A 17,419-nucleotide genomic window follows, 5' to 3' on the forward strand; every position below is an offset into this window, starting at 1 on the left:
TTCCAGGAGTAAACTGTGACATGGACTTCTGAGTTGTGTCCAGGGAGGGCACACACGGGAAGCAGTTGATTTACCCAACAGGGCAGAAGCCTAATGATAGGGAAATGACCTGTTATGTAGGAGGTACAATAAGTGGGCCCAGGAATCCTCAAACCTGTCCCGCGCTCTCTTACATTCTAAAGCTGACTTACACATTTCAGAGTCTCATGGGCACACACACACCAACGCCTTGGAACAAAACCATTTTTGTTACAGAGATCCAGTAAGTGATGCTATAATGTTTGTATACAGACACATACAAAGCAAATACAACATGTGCCTTGCTTTCTTTTACAGTTTCTCTCTTTTTAAAATATTTAAATATCTAGTACCTAAACAGGTTTGCTCCTGGGGGCTTCTGTTTTAGAACTTTTTTTTTTTTTTTGCATTTTCAATATGCTAAACTTGTTAAATATGAACATTATTAAGATATTAGGAATTTGAGAACAAATCACAACCATGATTTATTCTGTAAGAGGAGTTAGGAGGAGGGAGTGGATAACACCATCTTTGGAGCCATCCTTACCTGGAGTCATACTCCTTCTCCACCATTTACAAGTTTGGTAGTTGCAAGTGAGTTTCTTAAAGTTTTGAACCTTTATCTACATCTGTATAGTTCATTTAATAATATCTTCCTGACAGAGTTATCGGAAGGAATAGATAATGCATGAAAAGTGTCTGACACATAGAAGGCCTATATGGCTACAATAATTACTATTAATAATAAAAAATTTGTCTGAGATTATATTTGCAAATCAGGCCAAAATTAAGCCTATAATTTAGAAAACCCTCAAGCAATTTCTACAAAGAATTTGCCTTTATTTAAGAGCCCAGTGGCAATTCAAGCACATGAACTTAAAGTCAAGGCCAAATACATATTTTGATAGTTTTTGGTATGTTTTTAAGAACTCTCCGAAACGATCAGTATCTATCACTTTTAATTTTGAAACTACCATCCATAAATAACAAGACTAAATTTTATTTGCCATCAGCAAACTTATAGCTAGCACCCCATAGGTAAAACAGCAAAATCTACTTTTTTACATCTTTGAAATTTAGAAAGAATGGGAGAGTAGGAAACAAGTAGCTTCCACGTCACATGCAGCTTGAATCACCATGCAGAGAAAATCAAATGACTTACTTGTCAATTTGTCGATGTTGCATTATACTGCCAGAGTCACACCTGGGTCTCCAGATTCCTACACAGAGCTCCCTGACTTTGAAATCCACTGGGATATTGACAACAGGGCCACAGCACATGGCTACACAGGTTGTGCACTGCACAACTCTAGGGGGTGTAGATCCTGTAGACTATAATGAGTTTCCAGTGGACCCCCATACAATCATATGCAGCAGCCCTGTCTGAGAGGCTTAAATACTTTCTTGATGAACATGCTGAACATTCCACTCAACAAATATTTACTGAGCATCTATTATGTGTAAGACACTGTTCTAAGCTCCGGGGATACAACAGTGATCACAACAGATATCCACATGGAGCTTATGCTCTAGCAGAGTGGAGAAGGGAGACAGATGATAAACCAATAAACAAATAAAAATCTAGTACATCATAGATGCTGGAGTTAGGGATGATAGTAAAGCCAAGTGAGGAGTAAATGAAATCCCAGCCATGGCGGAATTACCATTTGAATAAAGTAGGCAGAAAGGCTTCACTAGTAAGCTGGCATTTTTGATCAGAAACCTGAAGGAAAGAAGGAAACAAGCTATTCATACAACTGAGGCAAGAGTATCTATCCGAGCAGGGTAAAGAGCAAGTGCAAACACCCTAAGGCAGAGCCTGCTGGGCGTGTTCTGGGACTGCTTTGGGGTGGATGGGAAATCACGAAAAGATCTGAACAGAGGCGAGGCACCATCTGATTTGGGTGTTAAAAGAATTCTGCTGCCGCTGAGCTAATTTTTATTATGAAACGTTATGTCTAAATTTCTAAAAATTGTCTAAATTTTTCCCAACTACTCTTAGTGTTTTTAACCAAAATTAGCAATATGATTTTTAAAATTCTTTCCTTTTTTTAAGCTGAGTTTGAATTCAAATGTTTAAGTTAATAAATACTTGATAAAAGTGGCAAATACTGAAACCTTTAGTCTCAATAAACATTAAAAGTAATTCATGTACTCTTTTCCAGATGTTTCAATTTGCCAAATAGTCCAGATTAATTCCTACCAATTGTAGGAGAAAGAGTCTGAAAAGAAAAATCTCCAACATCTTAACTGTGAGGAAAACTGTTTCACGGATCATAGAGGCATCAGAGAAAGTGTTCACTTGGTCAAGGCCTTTGCTGCAGGGAGTTGATTGCTCATGAAACAATTTGCATTTTGTCAAGTTAACCTAACTTGTGGAACAGAGTGTTCTGGAATGTACCTGGCCTTCCAGAAAATAGTTAAATGCTGTCTATTGTTCATTATAATACTGGAAGTTCCAAAAAAAATATCACAGCTGCTTTTGTGCCCACTGTTTCACATAAAATGCAACAAGGTAACAGTTGTGAATAATGCACAGATGTCACCATATTTTCTAAAACATCTTTTACAAATGCATTTATATATGTACAATTCTCTTTCCAGAAACCTCAGCAAATCTCTTTACAAATTTGTTTTAGTACTTATGGAAGGTTTACACGTATCTACAAATAACATATAAACGACAACCAAAACGACTCACGTTGACTTGTCCCCATACTGATAGGCCAACACAGATTCCTTTCACAGTTATGAATATAAATAAACAGCCCACAGTGTTTGCAGAAAGTATCTTGTAATAAATAACAACAAAAATGATGTCTGCCTCAAATCTCATTTCTTTTCATGTCACGATTAATTTGCATGACTGAGGTGCTGGCATTCACACGGCTGATTCTCAAGAGTTTGGACACATTAAGAGTTGGACACATCCTGCCTTTGAAGTTTGTCATCAAAATTAATGACTATGCTGGGATAGTTTATTATGAAGGAAAAGAAACCAACACTGCCAGTTCCTAACATGTTCATGTGGGGATATCTTAAGCCAAGTATTCCTTGAAGTAACCTTCTAAAGTAGGAATTTTTATATCAATATTATGTAAGAGGAAACTGAAATCAAGGAGGTAATGTAACTGGTCCCAAATATTACAGCTAGCCCGTGCTCCAGCCAGGATTCACCCAAGCCCTGATCCGTCTGACTTGAAAGCCCTTGCTGTTTACCTCTATGGCAGGCTGGTTCCACTGGGCAACACTGTCTTTCTTAATATATTAAGTGAAATAAAGTGAAATAGCTTCATAATTATCATCACCATTATTCTTCTTTCTAGCTTCTATTTTTTGGAACATCTTTCTAATTTGTCAGAGCTGTGGTCAAAGCTTGCAATCCTTACAACAATCTTGCAAGGCGAATCTGCCACCACAGCGCGGTGGTGCTAGAGACTGCGCATACTTCAGCCAATTTCACTGGTGAATATCCTCATTTTACTGATGAGGAAACAAAGTCAAGAAGTCATAAATAATCCACCTAAGCCTGGGAAGTGGCCAAGCAGGCATCTAGACTGGGGCCTGTCTCACTCCTGCGCCAGCGGGCTCTTTTCACATTCTTTTCAGTTGGGCAACTTTAAAAATATATGACATCGTACTCAAATTAAATAACCTGAAATTTTACAATTCTAAAGGTAAACTCATAACTTGAGGAACTTTGTAACTATGCTTCAACACCTGACAAAGTTCTACTAGACACTTCTGGAAGTGATTTTCAAAATGCCTTTTTACTTGAATAGTGTTCAACATTCTCATAGTTTGGTTCATGTTTTTATACTAAATTGTTCACTTTGTTTATCCTATGGGTTGGACTCCTGAAACAACTGTGGTCCTAGCAAATCCACAGTGATATAATGAATTATAAGGATATAAGAGTTGTTGCCCTGTTGATGTTCAAGAAATACTTGGCCTTAATAGGTTGGGAATATTTTCCCCATATTTCTCTAACTAGTTTAAAAATATAAAGTTTTAAGAAACTTGCAAAAATGGTGATGTTTAATATTGAATATATAACCAGGGAAGGCTTGGATTAATAAAATGAAGGAATGGGGAGTGACCTGGAAAATTAATTTCTCATCTCTGACCTGTTTTTATATCTTGAAGCTCTTATGATCTAGTTTTCAATCTACACTGCTTTTTATAGTGAATATTTCTATTGGTGATAATCAGAGAGGCAAATACAGACTTGGTTTACTTTTTTGACTAAAGGCAAAATAAATACTAATATACAAATGGCTACAGTTTTTATGATTTATGATTTATCTATCTATTCATTTACATTTTAGGCAAAATGATTCATAATTTTAAAGTTACAATCTAGTCTAATAAACCTTTTATGATAAAAAAGGAATAAAATAGGGTATCTATTGATGTAGATAACAGATCTAATTTGTCAAAATTTTACCCTTAAAAGACTTCTGTCGAGCTGGAAATGTATTCTTCTGCTTTGAGTGTATTGAAAGATTTTCACTTTAAGTTATATTTAAATATATGGTTTGAAGTCTTATACTTACAAGAGTGATACATTTTGACTTATGAGTCTTATAAGATATAATTTTTTACTTAAGATGAAATTCTTCCAAAGGACATATCCAGTCCCTTCAACACCCAAGAATAGGATAAGGTCACACTATCTTGTAAACTCACAGCACTATGATTTCTCAAATTATATATCAAGAGCATTGATAAACAATTTTTTTAATGGTTTGGCAAATGTATTGAAGTCTTACAGAGACGTAAACACTAAGCTCTTTTTATGCTATGTGTCTTACTTATCACTATTACTTACTTATCACTATTGAAAACACTATTATTATGCCTATAGGACTGTCCTAGACAATCTGGGATTCATAGCACCACAATTTTAGGGCTAAATAACCCCCAAAGCATTATGCGTTAAATCATCCCACTTACAGATGTTTCTTTAAATTCCCTTATGTCTTCAAGTCCAAACTCTACCCAACTCAGTATACAACTCAGGTGCTATAGCCTCCAAAAACATTTGTTGAAACAGTCAGCTGGAAAACAGCTCTCTTCTGTGGCCTCCCATGTAAGTGTTTTCTCCCTCTAGTCTTCCCTCAAGGCACTGTCTCTTTCTTCTTATGTTGTAGTTATTTGCTGATGTGCTGTATTTCCCTTGCCAGACAGTCAGCTCATCAAGGGTGCCATCTGAATCACAGCAGTTCCTTTTGTTATAGAACTCACATGAAGTAGGTTCTCAAGTATCGAGTATTGAATGTGCACTTAATAATTTCTGTTAGCTGTGACAAATTTTCAAAGAAGTGTTTTAGAAAGCACTTGGTCAAGAAAGCAAGGCACAAGAACAGAACATTCTTCGAGAAGTAAGTCAGAATAGTTGGCACATAAAAGTGACACATTCAATTTCTTCACCTTTCTATAACCTCCAGAAGATCAAATGTTAATAAAATATTTATCTTCAGTTGTCACAAGCCAGACTTTGATTTAAAACTCTTGGGTACATGAATGTCATGCCAGACCAGAAATACATCATCATGTATTTTTAATTTAAACACGGATATGTAAAAAATTTATATACGCCTCATAGGAAAAAGTTGGAGTGAAAATCTTTCAACAGTCACCACAAACAAGAAAACAGAATCTAAAAGTGATTTTTAAACTTCTGTAAAAGTGCCATGGAAGTCCAATGTGGCATTGAAATGACACATAAAACGCACTCTCTTACCTTTAAGGAATCAAAGCAGGCGATTACTCTTCCATTTTCAACCTGGCAACTTTTCGGGGGATGAGCAAATTTGCATTCTTCATCGGAGCGTGAGCACGTTCCCCTTTGAAATTGTCTGCAGACTTCCAACGTCAGCCATTTTGTATCTCTGACTGGGGCAACGTTCAAAGCCATGATGATAAAGTAGTTCGGGCTGTTAGTTTCTGTTAAATGATGAAATCAATCCAAGTTCTAATGATTCCAAAACTACTGCTGTGAAAACTCCCACATGTAAGTCTGAAGGTAAGCGATAAATTGCTTAATGAAGTCCAATCCAGGGAGCAGAGTGAGGAGAGAAGGTATCGGCAGGCAGTCACTCATCAATCAATATGTCCCACCTGAAGGCAGTGGGCCGCAGTGGAAGCATGCTCTGTGTCATCTCTGGCTTTAAATGTCCAAGTCTCTTGACTGTTTTGCAGATATAACTGTTTTTAATAAAGTGACTTCAATATCATGGCACTCCTTGGGAGAATATTAGTTCTGACACTCACAGCTATTGATGATGATGGAAAATAAGCCACTCAGATGTTCATATTTTAGCAGGATTTCTTTTTCTTCCCCCTTTTTAAATTCTGAAATGAAGCGATTGGCAAAGTCAGACAACTGAGGTATCTTCATCCACTCATAAGGTCAGGGTAAAGTATGCTTGACAGAAAAACAAGATGTGAACACCAAAAGAGCTCCCAGGCTGCAGTTTCCAGCAAAAGTGACTTCACACAGGCACTTTTAAATCATGAACCTGCAAAACACAAATAAAACATCAACTGATACCCAAACTCAATAGGATGAACACTTCAACAAACTATTTAACTCTTATCAAGAGTTTGCAAATGTGCCGCTTAGAGCTTTGGGCATTGAGTATAATGAGAAAAGTTATGCGTTAAGAAAAAAAAAAACAAAACACGAAACTGAAACCGTACTGCAGAATGATCTAGGCAGCAGTCCAAAAGTTAGGAATGACTCAAATAGATGAGTGTGGGAGACACAATAATTAGGCCTTCTGAAACAATTCAATCTAATGTGCTTAATCGCCAAAACAGTGTATTAGAACTGTGGCTTCCAATTAATTTCACATTTAGGCTATTGATTTTATTGTTGGGAATGCTATAAACAATTATTTGGGATGTGTCTCTCCTATGTAAAAAAGATATTGCCATTTTGGATAAAGTGTGGGCTCCTTGTTCTTTATGTCCTTTCTATTTTACAGAGTTTTGAACTTAGACATGGATAGGTAAGAGCATCCTGATATTTATTTTCGGATATCTTAATACATCCTCGCTACCACTGGTCCTTGCTTAACGTTAGTCTTCGCTTTATGCTGTAAGCACTCTCGGGGCGAGAACTATGCTTTGTAGCTTTCACTTCTGTACCCCCAGAGCCTCAGTCCATGGTATATATCAGATCCTCAAGATACACTTATTGACTGATTTAACTGATGACTGAATGAATGTCAGTTAGTTTTAGTTCAGTTCAGTTTAGTTTTTAACTGAGTCATCATCTAAAAATGCTCTGTTACATGGAATGCTGGAGTTAAAACACGTCTCTAACACACATATAATTAGAGTTCAGATTTCTAAAATAAGCGTCTTCAGTTTCTTTTAATTTTCTCAAAGCTTATTAAATTATTGGAACACTAAAAATTTATAATTACTGAGACACTCATGAATACAGGGCTGGAGTCCAGAAGTTGATCATTTTCATAAATTACATGTGCCACATGCTACCTTACATATTTGCTTAGCCTTGAGGTCCTTCTAGAGAATTTATAGCTAAGACGAACTTAATGAAAACTGGAAATCAATTATTTAAAATTGGCATGAAAAAATTTTTAAAAATAGGCATGTACCAAATAAGTTCAGAAAACAATAATTTTTAAGGGGTTCACAGGTGTTTCCTGAAAAAGCGTATCCCTAAATCAGTTAAGTTCAGTTACCTCTGGGTAAATCATGCCAAACAAGCTTCCTTACACTAGGGCTGTCCCTGGCTGCAGTGTCTGGTGAGTTGGAAACAGGGGAGGAGCTGCAATGGGGTCTCAAATGTATCTGATCAAGGAACATTTCTTTAGCAGGACATGTCTTGGGACTAGCGGGAAATGCTACTTCATTTCAATAATTCTTTCAAGTAGTAAAAGTGTTTGCATGAGTGATAATTGTGTGTGCATTTAAGGAAACAGACAACCTTGAAAGCTATGCCACAGAGCTAACTTCAATTATAAAATATTTGAGGGATCGAGGCAGGCTCCTGCATGTCTGTTTGGCAGCATTGTGTTCACAGCAGCGAACATCAACTAGCTTAAGTTAGGGAGCTTAAGAAGATGAGTTTAATAACCAGATCCACTCTGGGTCAGGTTTCCTAAACCAGCCTGGACTTGCATCTTCATTCCCTCCACCCCCACCTCTAATCCCAGGGGAGAACAAAGGGTGAGGAGAACAAGGGACAAGGAGACATTCCTGCTTGTGTGAGTGAGACCAGCCACTAGTATAAGGGGGTTTCAATGATGGGCTGAACATATTCAGTCCATATTTGCAAAATATTATATAAGAGCCCTGAGTCCTACATACCAGGCCCTGAGATAGGTTACAGGAGAGCAAAGATGAGATAATGCTCATCCTCCAAGGCAGTGGAGTCTCTCCCGAGGCTCCACATATAGGAAAGAACAGGCAACACGAGTATTTATGCATAGCTGGCATGAATAATTCCTCAGCTATGCCTAAAAACCACACAGGAGCCATGCTTCCAGTGCAGCCCAGTGGATGCGGTATGCTTCTGCTTATACTTATAGATTTAAAAGACATTTTTCCCCCCTGGGAGAAACAGATTCTCATTTCTCCTTACTATGAAAATCCCACCAGAATTTAGATTGTCATACTCTATGAAGATAAATTTTCTTGTTACAAAACAAATTATGCATTTCTTTTTACTGACAAATAAAAATTGTATATGTGTTTCGTGTACAATGTGTTTTGAAATATGTATAAATTGTGAAATAGTTACATGGAGCTAATTAACATAGGCATTAGCTCACATACTTATCATTTCTTAGTTGAGAGAACACTTCAAATCTATAAGTGAGATCATGCAGTATTTGTCTGGAAGATAAACTTGCGTTCAACAGCAAAGGTAGCCAAACTTTCTGGTGGCCAGAGTCACTTGTAAGTCGAAGACATTCAGGAAAGGAAAGGGGTGTGCACCATAGCACACATAAACGTATTGCTGTCATAGCTTCCCGAACCCACTCTTTCCCATTGTTCTCTGTTCCTATCCTAAAAGTTGTGTAGTTACTCTTATCAGACACTGCCTCCTTGGGCCGTCACAAGGAGTGGGGACAGGAAGGCAGCTGTGGGAAAGTGGAAGAGCAAACTTAACCAGGTTAGGGTGGGGCCACCCAAGGAGATGGACAAAGATGGGTGAGGATGGGGAAGGCCACATTTTACTGCGGTAATTAAGGGACAGGACTGAAATATGCTGACACACAGACCTGACTGAATGTTGGACCTACTAGACTGCAAGTTCCTGGGAGGAAGGGGTGTGTGTTACAGCCTCGCTGTCCATTACAGGGGCCACCAGCTACAGGTGGCTACTGAGCACTTGGAACATGCCTAGTGTGACGGAGGGCCTAACTTTTACATTTTTATTTATTCTTAACTAATGTAAATTTAACTTAAAAACTGACCCTCAATTCCATCAGTGAAAAACTTTTAAGTATGATTAGACCAACTTGAGTATATGAATCTATTTTTTCAATTGCAAACTTTATGAACTCCAAATACAGATGGAGTATTTCCAATGAAAATTTAGCATCCAAATTGAGATGTGTTCTAAAGGTAAAATACACACTGAGTTCAAAGACCTACTATGAAAAAAATATGAAAATATATTATTAACATTTATTACATGGTGAATTGATAATTTTCAATACATTGGGTTAAATATTATTAAAATTAATCTCACTTGCTTCTTTTTTATCACTAGAAAATTCCAAATTACTATGTAGCTCACATTCTATTTCTATTGATGGCACTGTCTCAGGGGCTTTTGCATTTCTTCTATCACTCAACAGAACTTTCTGGAATGGTGGAAAGTACCCTGTCCTAAGAACCAGCTTCCAGTCTTTACTTTGCCAAGATTCCTTGTCACATAACATTGAGTAGGTCGGTTTTCCTGAGATCGGCCTTTTTCATCTGTAAAATGTTGATAATAGTTCCTGCCTATGTTTTACATAGTTGCTGCATGAAAAACAGATTATAAGGGAAATATAAAAGTACTTTGTAAACAGTAAAGTGTCCCAAAGCAAAGTGATAAAAAAAAAGTCGCTTTATAAATATTTATTAATGAAATCCACTTTCAGGCTTCCTCTCTCTCAGTAGTTCTGTAGGGATGACTGGGGCTGTGCCCGGGGTGGGTCTGCTCCAGCCACAGACTCTGAGAGCAGGACCATTCCTAGAGATCTAAGGTCTGCCCGCCCAGGGTACCTGGGGCCCGTGTCTGGAGCAGGCCTCGCTCCTCAGACCGCCTTTCTCCTGTCGCCTGAGGGACCCTCAGAGATCTCCCCAAGCATCACTACAAAAGCCGACCGCCTGCTTTCTGCCTCCAGCTGCTGTTAACTGGAAAGTGAGTGCCGAGCAGTCACGCTGGGTGGGAAGCACAGATTGATCAAACACTCTGAGGGGGAGGCTGCTTCCTTCGAGAGCCTGATGGAAATGCGGCTGCTGTTTCCATTCTGGGTGCCCTGGCTGAGCCGGGAGGAAGGGGCAGCATTTTCAAGTTCGTCTGCCCAGAGGGGCCCTTGTTAATAATGCATCTGTCTGGAGAGGGCACCTTCTTCTAATTTCCAAAACGGTTCCATGTATAATGGCATTGGCCCTGGTAATATGCAGGTCACCAGTAACCTTTCCCAGAAGTTTCTGGGCTGAACTGGGAAGCAGGGTCTCCGCTCATATTATTTTCCAGTTCTTTCTGTGTAAGTCTCTCTCACTGGTTTGCCTATCCTTTTATTTTCCTCACTTCTTTTGACTTGTGTTTCAGTTTTATTTCCAGTATCCCAAACAATCCCACCCTAATTGGCTCCTTCCTGTGCAGAACCCAGGCAGAATTTGGAAGTAGCTGTCCCTGGTTTTTTCTCTGGCCTTCCGTTTCTTCCTCTGCCTCCGCACGCCCTTTCCTCTTCCTCTCCGCACATTCAGAAACCCGCCTGGCTAAGCCCTCTCATGGCAGAGGACAGGACTTGCCCTGGAAGGGTCATCTGATTCTCTCTTGCAGCCTTTCTTTAAACACTGCCTGGAAATTATTTTCAGACAGAGATCATCGCTCCTTAATTCACAAAAACGGTACATACTGATTTCCCCCACTGCCCCCACCCCCAGTGTAAACTCCTACAGGCTCTGCCCCGTGCAGATAATAATAGACGTTCTCTATTATTTTTGAATCCCCAGAGTTCAGCTCAGTACCTGGTATGTAGAACATGCTGGACAAATGTTTGTTGAATGAGCTCCTGATCCTCCTCCAAGGAACATTTGCATTTTACTGTGCACCAAAGTCTAAGCTGGAGAAATAATGCTCTGAATAGGGCATTTCAGTATTATCTGTAGGAAAATTCCAACAGGGGCTTGCCCTTGCCAAGTAGGTTGAGGGTGGGGACCTGCCCCAGAGATGAACTAACTATTTGAGCCTGAAAACCCAAAATCCTTCACACAGTGATTTTCAAAGTGTAGCACCTGGGCCAGCAGCAGCCGCCCCTGGGAACTTGTCAGAAATGCAGACTCTCAGGCCGCACCCCAGACATCCTGAGTCAGAAACTCTGGCAGCTGGCGAGGCCCAGCAATCTGCGTTTGAACAAGCCCTCAGGGGGTGACTGATGCACGCTGGAGTTTGAGAACCCAGTGATAAGGATTCTTTGCTGACACCAGGGTCCTGCTGGCAGGGAAAGAACAAAGGGGGCTGCTCTGAGGTGCCCGCAGGACCTCGGGTTCCCTGATTCCTACAACCTGTTGGCTGCTGGCTGGGGGCTGCCCCCCCACCCCGAGGCTGTGTTTCTGATCAATAAAAACAAAGCAAAACAAATCTAGATAACAGAAAACACCTGAGAGGCTTGTTTCAGATAAGGCTTCATTCTAGAATTAGAAAATAGACTAACCCACAGCCCTAGAGACTTCATTCAGGATGAAGCAGGCCTTTGGTGGGGGTGGGTGGGGCCTTGTCTTACGGACCCTTGTCTGAGAAAGGACCACTTTAAAGGGACGAGTGGCCCTTGGTGACCAGCATCTCGGTCCTCAGTGGGAAGAGGCCGCTTTGTAGTCCCCCCATCCCTCCAGACAGCACTTGGTATAAGGAATACACACGTTTATCCCTTGACTCATCTTTAAGGGAAATGCAAGATTGAAGTTCGAACATCAAGAAACGAGGCTCTGTAGTATTTCCTGAAATGCCAAAGGACTTGAAGTTCAACTCTACAAAATAATCCCCAGCTATTTTTAGGGTCTTTACTTACATGACACTTCATTTTTCAAAAATATATTTAAAACTCTTCTTTCTAAGGGTTAGATTTTCAGAAAGCTGTAACTTTTGATTATATGAAAGAATTTGTTGCTCACGTTATTTTATAGCTGCTAAATTACGCAGGGCAAGTTTGGCAAGCCAGGCCTTTTGCTCTGCAAGGAGGTGACCTCCCTTCATTCCACACCTCTCAGACAAGCCTGGGCTGTGGCCCCCAGGTGTCCCCGCCCACCGTGCCAACGCTCTGTAGACAGTTTGTACATTTTTGAAGGGAAAAACATCAATCACGTCCGATCTTGAGACAGAGATTGATCAAAATTTAAGACAGCCTTAAGAGAAACAATTTTGCATACACAGCTCCTCTAGTTTACTTGCGGGTCATCTCCGATAGTTTTGCTGTCTTCCAGACATTGACCTCCTAGGGAGCTGATTAAAGGATCCTTGGAAAACAAACCTATCTCAGAGTCAGACAGTCAAGGACTCATTATCCTTTAAGTAATTTATAAGATGTCTTTAATTTTATTTTGTATAAATCTAATTACAATAAAGAAACCTTATCTCCTTGACTTTCCTCTTTCTAATTTTTGGAATCTCTGGGTTTCCTATTTTTAATTTTTAAATTCTTAAAATATATTTTCAAAAATAATTTTTCCTTCCTGTGAGTGGCTTGATGTTCAAGCATCCCCACCTCTATTTCTGGAGCCTCATTTAAAATAGCTCTCAATGTGCTCTCTCTGCTGATCAATGGCTTGGCCGCATCCTGAACCTATCGGAGGCAGACGCCTGGGCTGGAGAGGGACCCGGAGGAGCTGCCAGCTGAAGTACCGGGGCTGAGAGCCACTTGACCCCCAGGAGTGGGGTGTAATATTGCCCTGTAATCACAGCCACCGAGAAGCGGCTCCTCGCTGGGGCCTTCCCACAGGAAGCTCAATGGACCAAAAAAGACACAGACGTGAGGGAGATTCCAATGCAAACGAAAGAAAGAACCCGATTGAGGCGGGCAGCAAAAGAGATTGTCTTTTCAAAGGTTTTTCTTTCTAGATACCTTTAAATTGGCTAATATAAACAAAATTGTGCTTCGCATGTTCTGCTTAGTTTAGAGATAAGAAAAGAACTAACTTTTCTACCCTGGATTCTAGTCTGTCCTCTGTATCTGAATAGCTGTGTGATGTTACCTAACCTCTCTGAGCTTCAGTTTCCTTGTCCTCAAGGAGATAGTAATACCTAAGCCATAAACACATGTACTGCGACCAAAATATATTTAGCAGTATGTCATCAGTACTCTCTATATGCTACCTAGCCCTATATGGTACCTACCTTTTACTAACATTAGTTCTTAAAAGACATCTACATGCATACACACACACACACACACACACGCACTCACAAATAGCAGATGGAAATAACTGTTATGCACTTAAAGTCATTATTTTTTCCAAAATCAATGAAGTATACGAGAAAGAAAGTAGAAAGGCTCTTTCTCTAAAGATGAGTACAAGCTATGAAATCCTGCCGAGAATGTGAGGTAGACACAGCTACACAGCCTTGGGAAGTCCTCTTCTGAACTAACTCCAAACCCTCATTCCTTCTAAGTAGGGAAAGAACCATGACTGACAATGACATCTTCATTTTAATGGCACTTTGTTCTTTTAAGCATACTTTTAAATAAATTTCCAAATAAAACACAGGGACACCTAAGGTCACAGATGAGTCAGATAAGCCAACATTTGTTCCATGATAAAGGTAATAAAAGGAGAAATTCCCAATTAAAATATTTTTCATATATCTTATGTCTTAAAGTACAAGTGGAAAATTCATAAAATCTAGGGCTCATTTTAAGATGTGAAAATTTCAAGCCCATTTTCATTGCCATTGCCAGGAATGGGTGGGGAATGAAATCTCATCTTCAGTATGAAGAGGGGAGATTTCTAAATATACTTCTAAACTACAGCCAGATGTAATATATTCAACACATATTTGTATTCAAATTTTGTTTTTCACTGCGTCTGTGTTTTCTATCCAAATATTTATAATTCAGTTAGGCGATGCTGTTATTAGAATAAAAACAATTATATTAGATACCGTTCAAGACTGACATTGCACTTACTGGTTTCCTGGATGTCCAGGAACCAATGGCTGCAGCCAGACAGAACAATTATCGATCTGCCGGCTGAAATCCAGCCCTGAATTCCCGGGGAAGTCTTTGTTAGAACTTCCACTTCCTTCCTCGGCTGCAGGCACTGCTAGGCAGGACTGCGTTCAGCTGACCTGTGTCCTTCCCCCTCTCCACTGACCAGCCTCATGGCCATTTCATCTGCCTGCACACCCACAGATGCCAACACACGCTTTTGGGACAAAATTTTTGTAACATAAATGAAAATAATAAATAGTGTAGCCAACAAACACTTTTTATATTTTTCTGCAAAAATTAATCTATTTCCATGACTATACATACGGCAGTAACTAAGATATCAAAGGCAAGTAATTTTGTACAATTAAGAATATACAGTTTAGGCCGGGCGCGGTGGCTCACGCCTGTAATCCTAGCACTCTGGGAGGCCGAGGTGGGCGGATCACTTGAGGTCAGGAGTTCAAGACCAGCCTGAGCAAGAGCGAGACCCCATCTCTACTAAAAAAATAGAAAGAAATTATATGGACAGCTAAAAATACATATAGAAAAAACTAGCCGGGCATGGTGGTGCATGCCTGTAGTCCCAGCTACTCGGGAGGCTGAGACAGGAGGATCGCTTGAGCCCAGGAGTTTGAGGTTGCTGTGAGCTAGGCTGACGCCATGGCACTCACTCTAGCCTGGGCAACAGAGTGAGACTCTGTCTCAAAAAAAAAAAAAAAAAAAAAAAAAAAGAATATACAGTTTAAAATTTCAGTGCTAAAGCACAGCATATTAGAAGACATAATGAAGTATCAGAAGCTGACACCTATATGTTTGCAGTGCTATTATGAGTGTGACCAGCACAAATGCAGACTGACCCACGTATGACAAATGTGGCTTTTCCAAATGCTGAGCAATTTCTGATGAAGTTCCTATCAAGTTAAAGAATAATTGTATCTCAATGTGCACAGCTGTAACATTCTTGAAAAATTCAGTTATACTAAGACTGTCTAGAAATTAAAAAATAAAACTAAAACTTGTTCTGAATATGCAAAATGGAGTTAAGACTTTGACACCCATCATTATAAATGGGCCTTCTAAAGTATGAGAATGTGCAGCAGGATGCTCAAAAGTCACATGAGATGCAGGCTGATCCTTCGCTCTGAGGGAGTCACGTCCATTGCAAGATGTCAAACTTTTCACTCTGGTCCATTAAATTCCAGGGATTCCCTCAGGCATCTGGACAATAGAAAACAAAATGCTCCTTTAAGCTTCCACAGCGTTCCTTCGGGATGGTGTGGTCCCCAGTGCAAATCGTGATTTAGACTCGGGCTGCCGAGTCTGAGTGGTGGGCTTGGGTGTTAACACTCAGCGTGATCAGCGCGGTGGACGTGGAGAGCACAGGCAGGAGCTCGACAAGAACCCCTTCCCTTCTGGAAGCAGCTCCCAGGACATACTGGAATTCCCAGAGCTCCCGGGGATGGGGATGGGTTAAAGGGTATAGCAGTGGTCCAGGGGGAAAGGGATAACCCAGGCAAAAAAACGACACTGCAGTGGTGAGAAGGAACAGAAGGAGGGCACTTCCAGAACACCGCTGAGGGAAATGCATTAGAAACGGATCAGCTTTGGGGATTGGGAGTGAGGGGTGCAGGAGAGACAGGAGTCAAAGAAGACTTTGAAATGTGGGTCCTGTGTGGGTAGGACAGTGATGCTGGAGGAAGTGGGAGCCAGATAGAAATGGGGGTACGGAACTGTGGTCAGGGGTACAGAGTTGGAGTTCGTGTGCATAGAAATGATGGCTAAAACCATGGGATGGCTGAAATAAGAGAGAGACACAGGGAAAGAAAGGGAGAGAGAGGGAAATAGAGATGGATATTTCCATGCATATATTTAGGAGAGGAAAGAGACTTGAACAAGGTCAAGGACAGTTCCTTTAGTTATTTAGAGGTGACAGAAAGAGCAGTAAATCAAACCACAGGAAAAAAAATAAGACAGAAGCTCCTCTAAATATTGCAGCATCAAGGGAGAGAGGTTCAGAGCTTCAAGAGGAAGGAGCAGCCCAAAAAAGTCCACTGCCACAAAGAGATCAAGGCACACGGGCAACTCGTGGTGGCCAGATGCCATGATGAGGAAGCGCTGCTGGCTCCTGAGCGGTGGTTCCCGCGGCACGTTGCTGTGGGGAGCTGGGGAAGAACATGCAGTACTCGGGGCTGCAAGAACACCATGCAGCAGCAAGGTAACTTTGCTCTGAGTCAGAGAGGCTTGGATTGCCTGTGTGATTCCGGGAAGTCACCCCTTCTGAACCCCAAGTTTGTACCACCTGAAGCACCTGGGAAGGTGGGAGAGTACCTTCTTCTCCTGTTACCCTTCCCATGCTCCTTTTTTTCTAAATGGAAGGAGAGAAACAGGACAGAAGGTTGGGAAAATGGCAGGACCTAGGTGTGGGTCAGAGAGCTGCAGCTGGCCCACAGAAGGGGGATGACAACGTGGCCAGCTCCCACGGGGCCAGGCCTCAGCAAGGAGATGGGATGCTCACTCCTCACTCACAGGGCCCAAAGAAGGAGGGAAGCGAGAGTGACAGCCTGGCTAGAAACTAGACGGCAGGAAAATGAAACCAGGGCAGCTTTTGTCTTGTGCCCTCTACCCTCTCAGTCAAGTAGGCAGACAGGCAAAGGTGGGGCTGGGCCTCCCAGTGGGTGCCTGGAGCTTAAGCCATCCACGGTGAGCAGAAGATGCTAGGAAGAGAGAAAGGCAGGGAACATCAAGCGGCCCAGGAGGCACAACTTCGGTGAAAGAGCATAAATTTTTTCTGAAATGATTATGGTTTTGTCACTTAATCCATCTACTGTTGGTCAGCCGAGAGCAGAGGCAAAAACAGGGTGCTGCCAATTTCAAAGGCCAAGGTCTTGGAGATAGGACAATTTAAAGTGACAAAAATGTGTCTGGGCATGGTGACTCATACCTGTAATCCCAGCACTTTGGGAGGCTAAGGTGGGAGGATCACTTCAGGCCAG

General features: G+C 40.9%; 1 protein-coding gene across 23 annotated transcripts in view; it reads right to left on the minus strand.

The window, feature by feature from the left end:
* Nucleotides 1-17,419, minus strand: part of MBNL2 (muscleblind like splicing regulator 2) — a 156,835-nt gene that overhangs the window by 101,935 nt on the left and 37,481 nt on the right. For 21 of the 23 annotated variants that reach the window (XM_069467642.1, XM_069467641.1, XM_069467640.1 and 18 more), the window contains one exon: nucleotides 5,765-6,542. The exons of 1 other annotated variant lie outside the window; for it this stretch is intronic. In XM_069467642.1, the coding sequence (XP_069323743.1) occupies nucleotides 5,765-5,938 (174 nt within the window). In that variant the 5' untranslated portion in view covers nucleotides 5,939-6,542. Of the gene's footprint in view, nucleotides 1-5,764; nucleotides 6,543-14,830; nucleotides 14,922-17,419 lie in introns of all 23 variants that reach the window. One more of the 23 variants, XM_069467651.1, reaches the window with a different exon arrangement.

The sequence above is a fragment of the Eulemur rufifrons genome, chromosome 4 (genome assembly GCF_041146395.1).
Source record: "Eulemur rufifrons isolate Redbay chromosome 4, OSU_ERuf_1, whole genome shotgun sequence".
Taxonomy (NCBI): domain Eukaryota; kingdom Metazoa; phylum Chordata; class Mammalia; order Primates; family Lemuridae; genus Eulemur; species Eulemur rufifrons.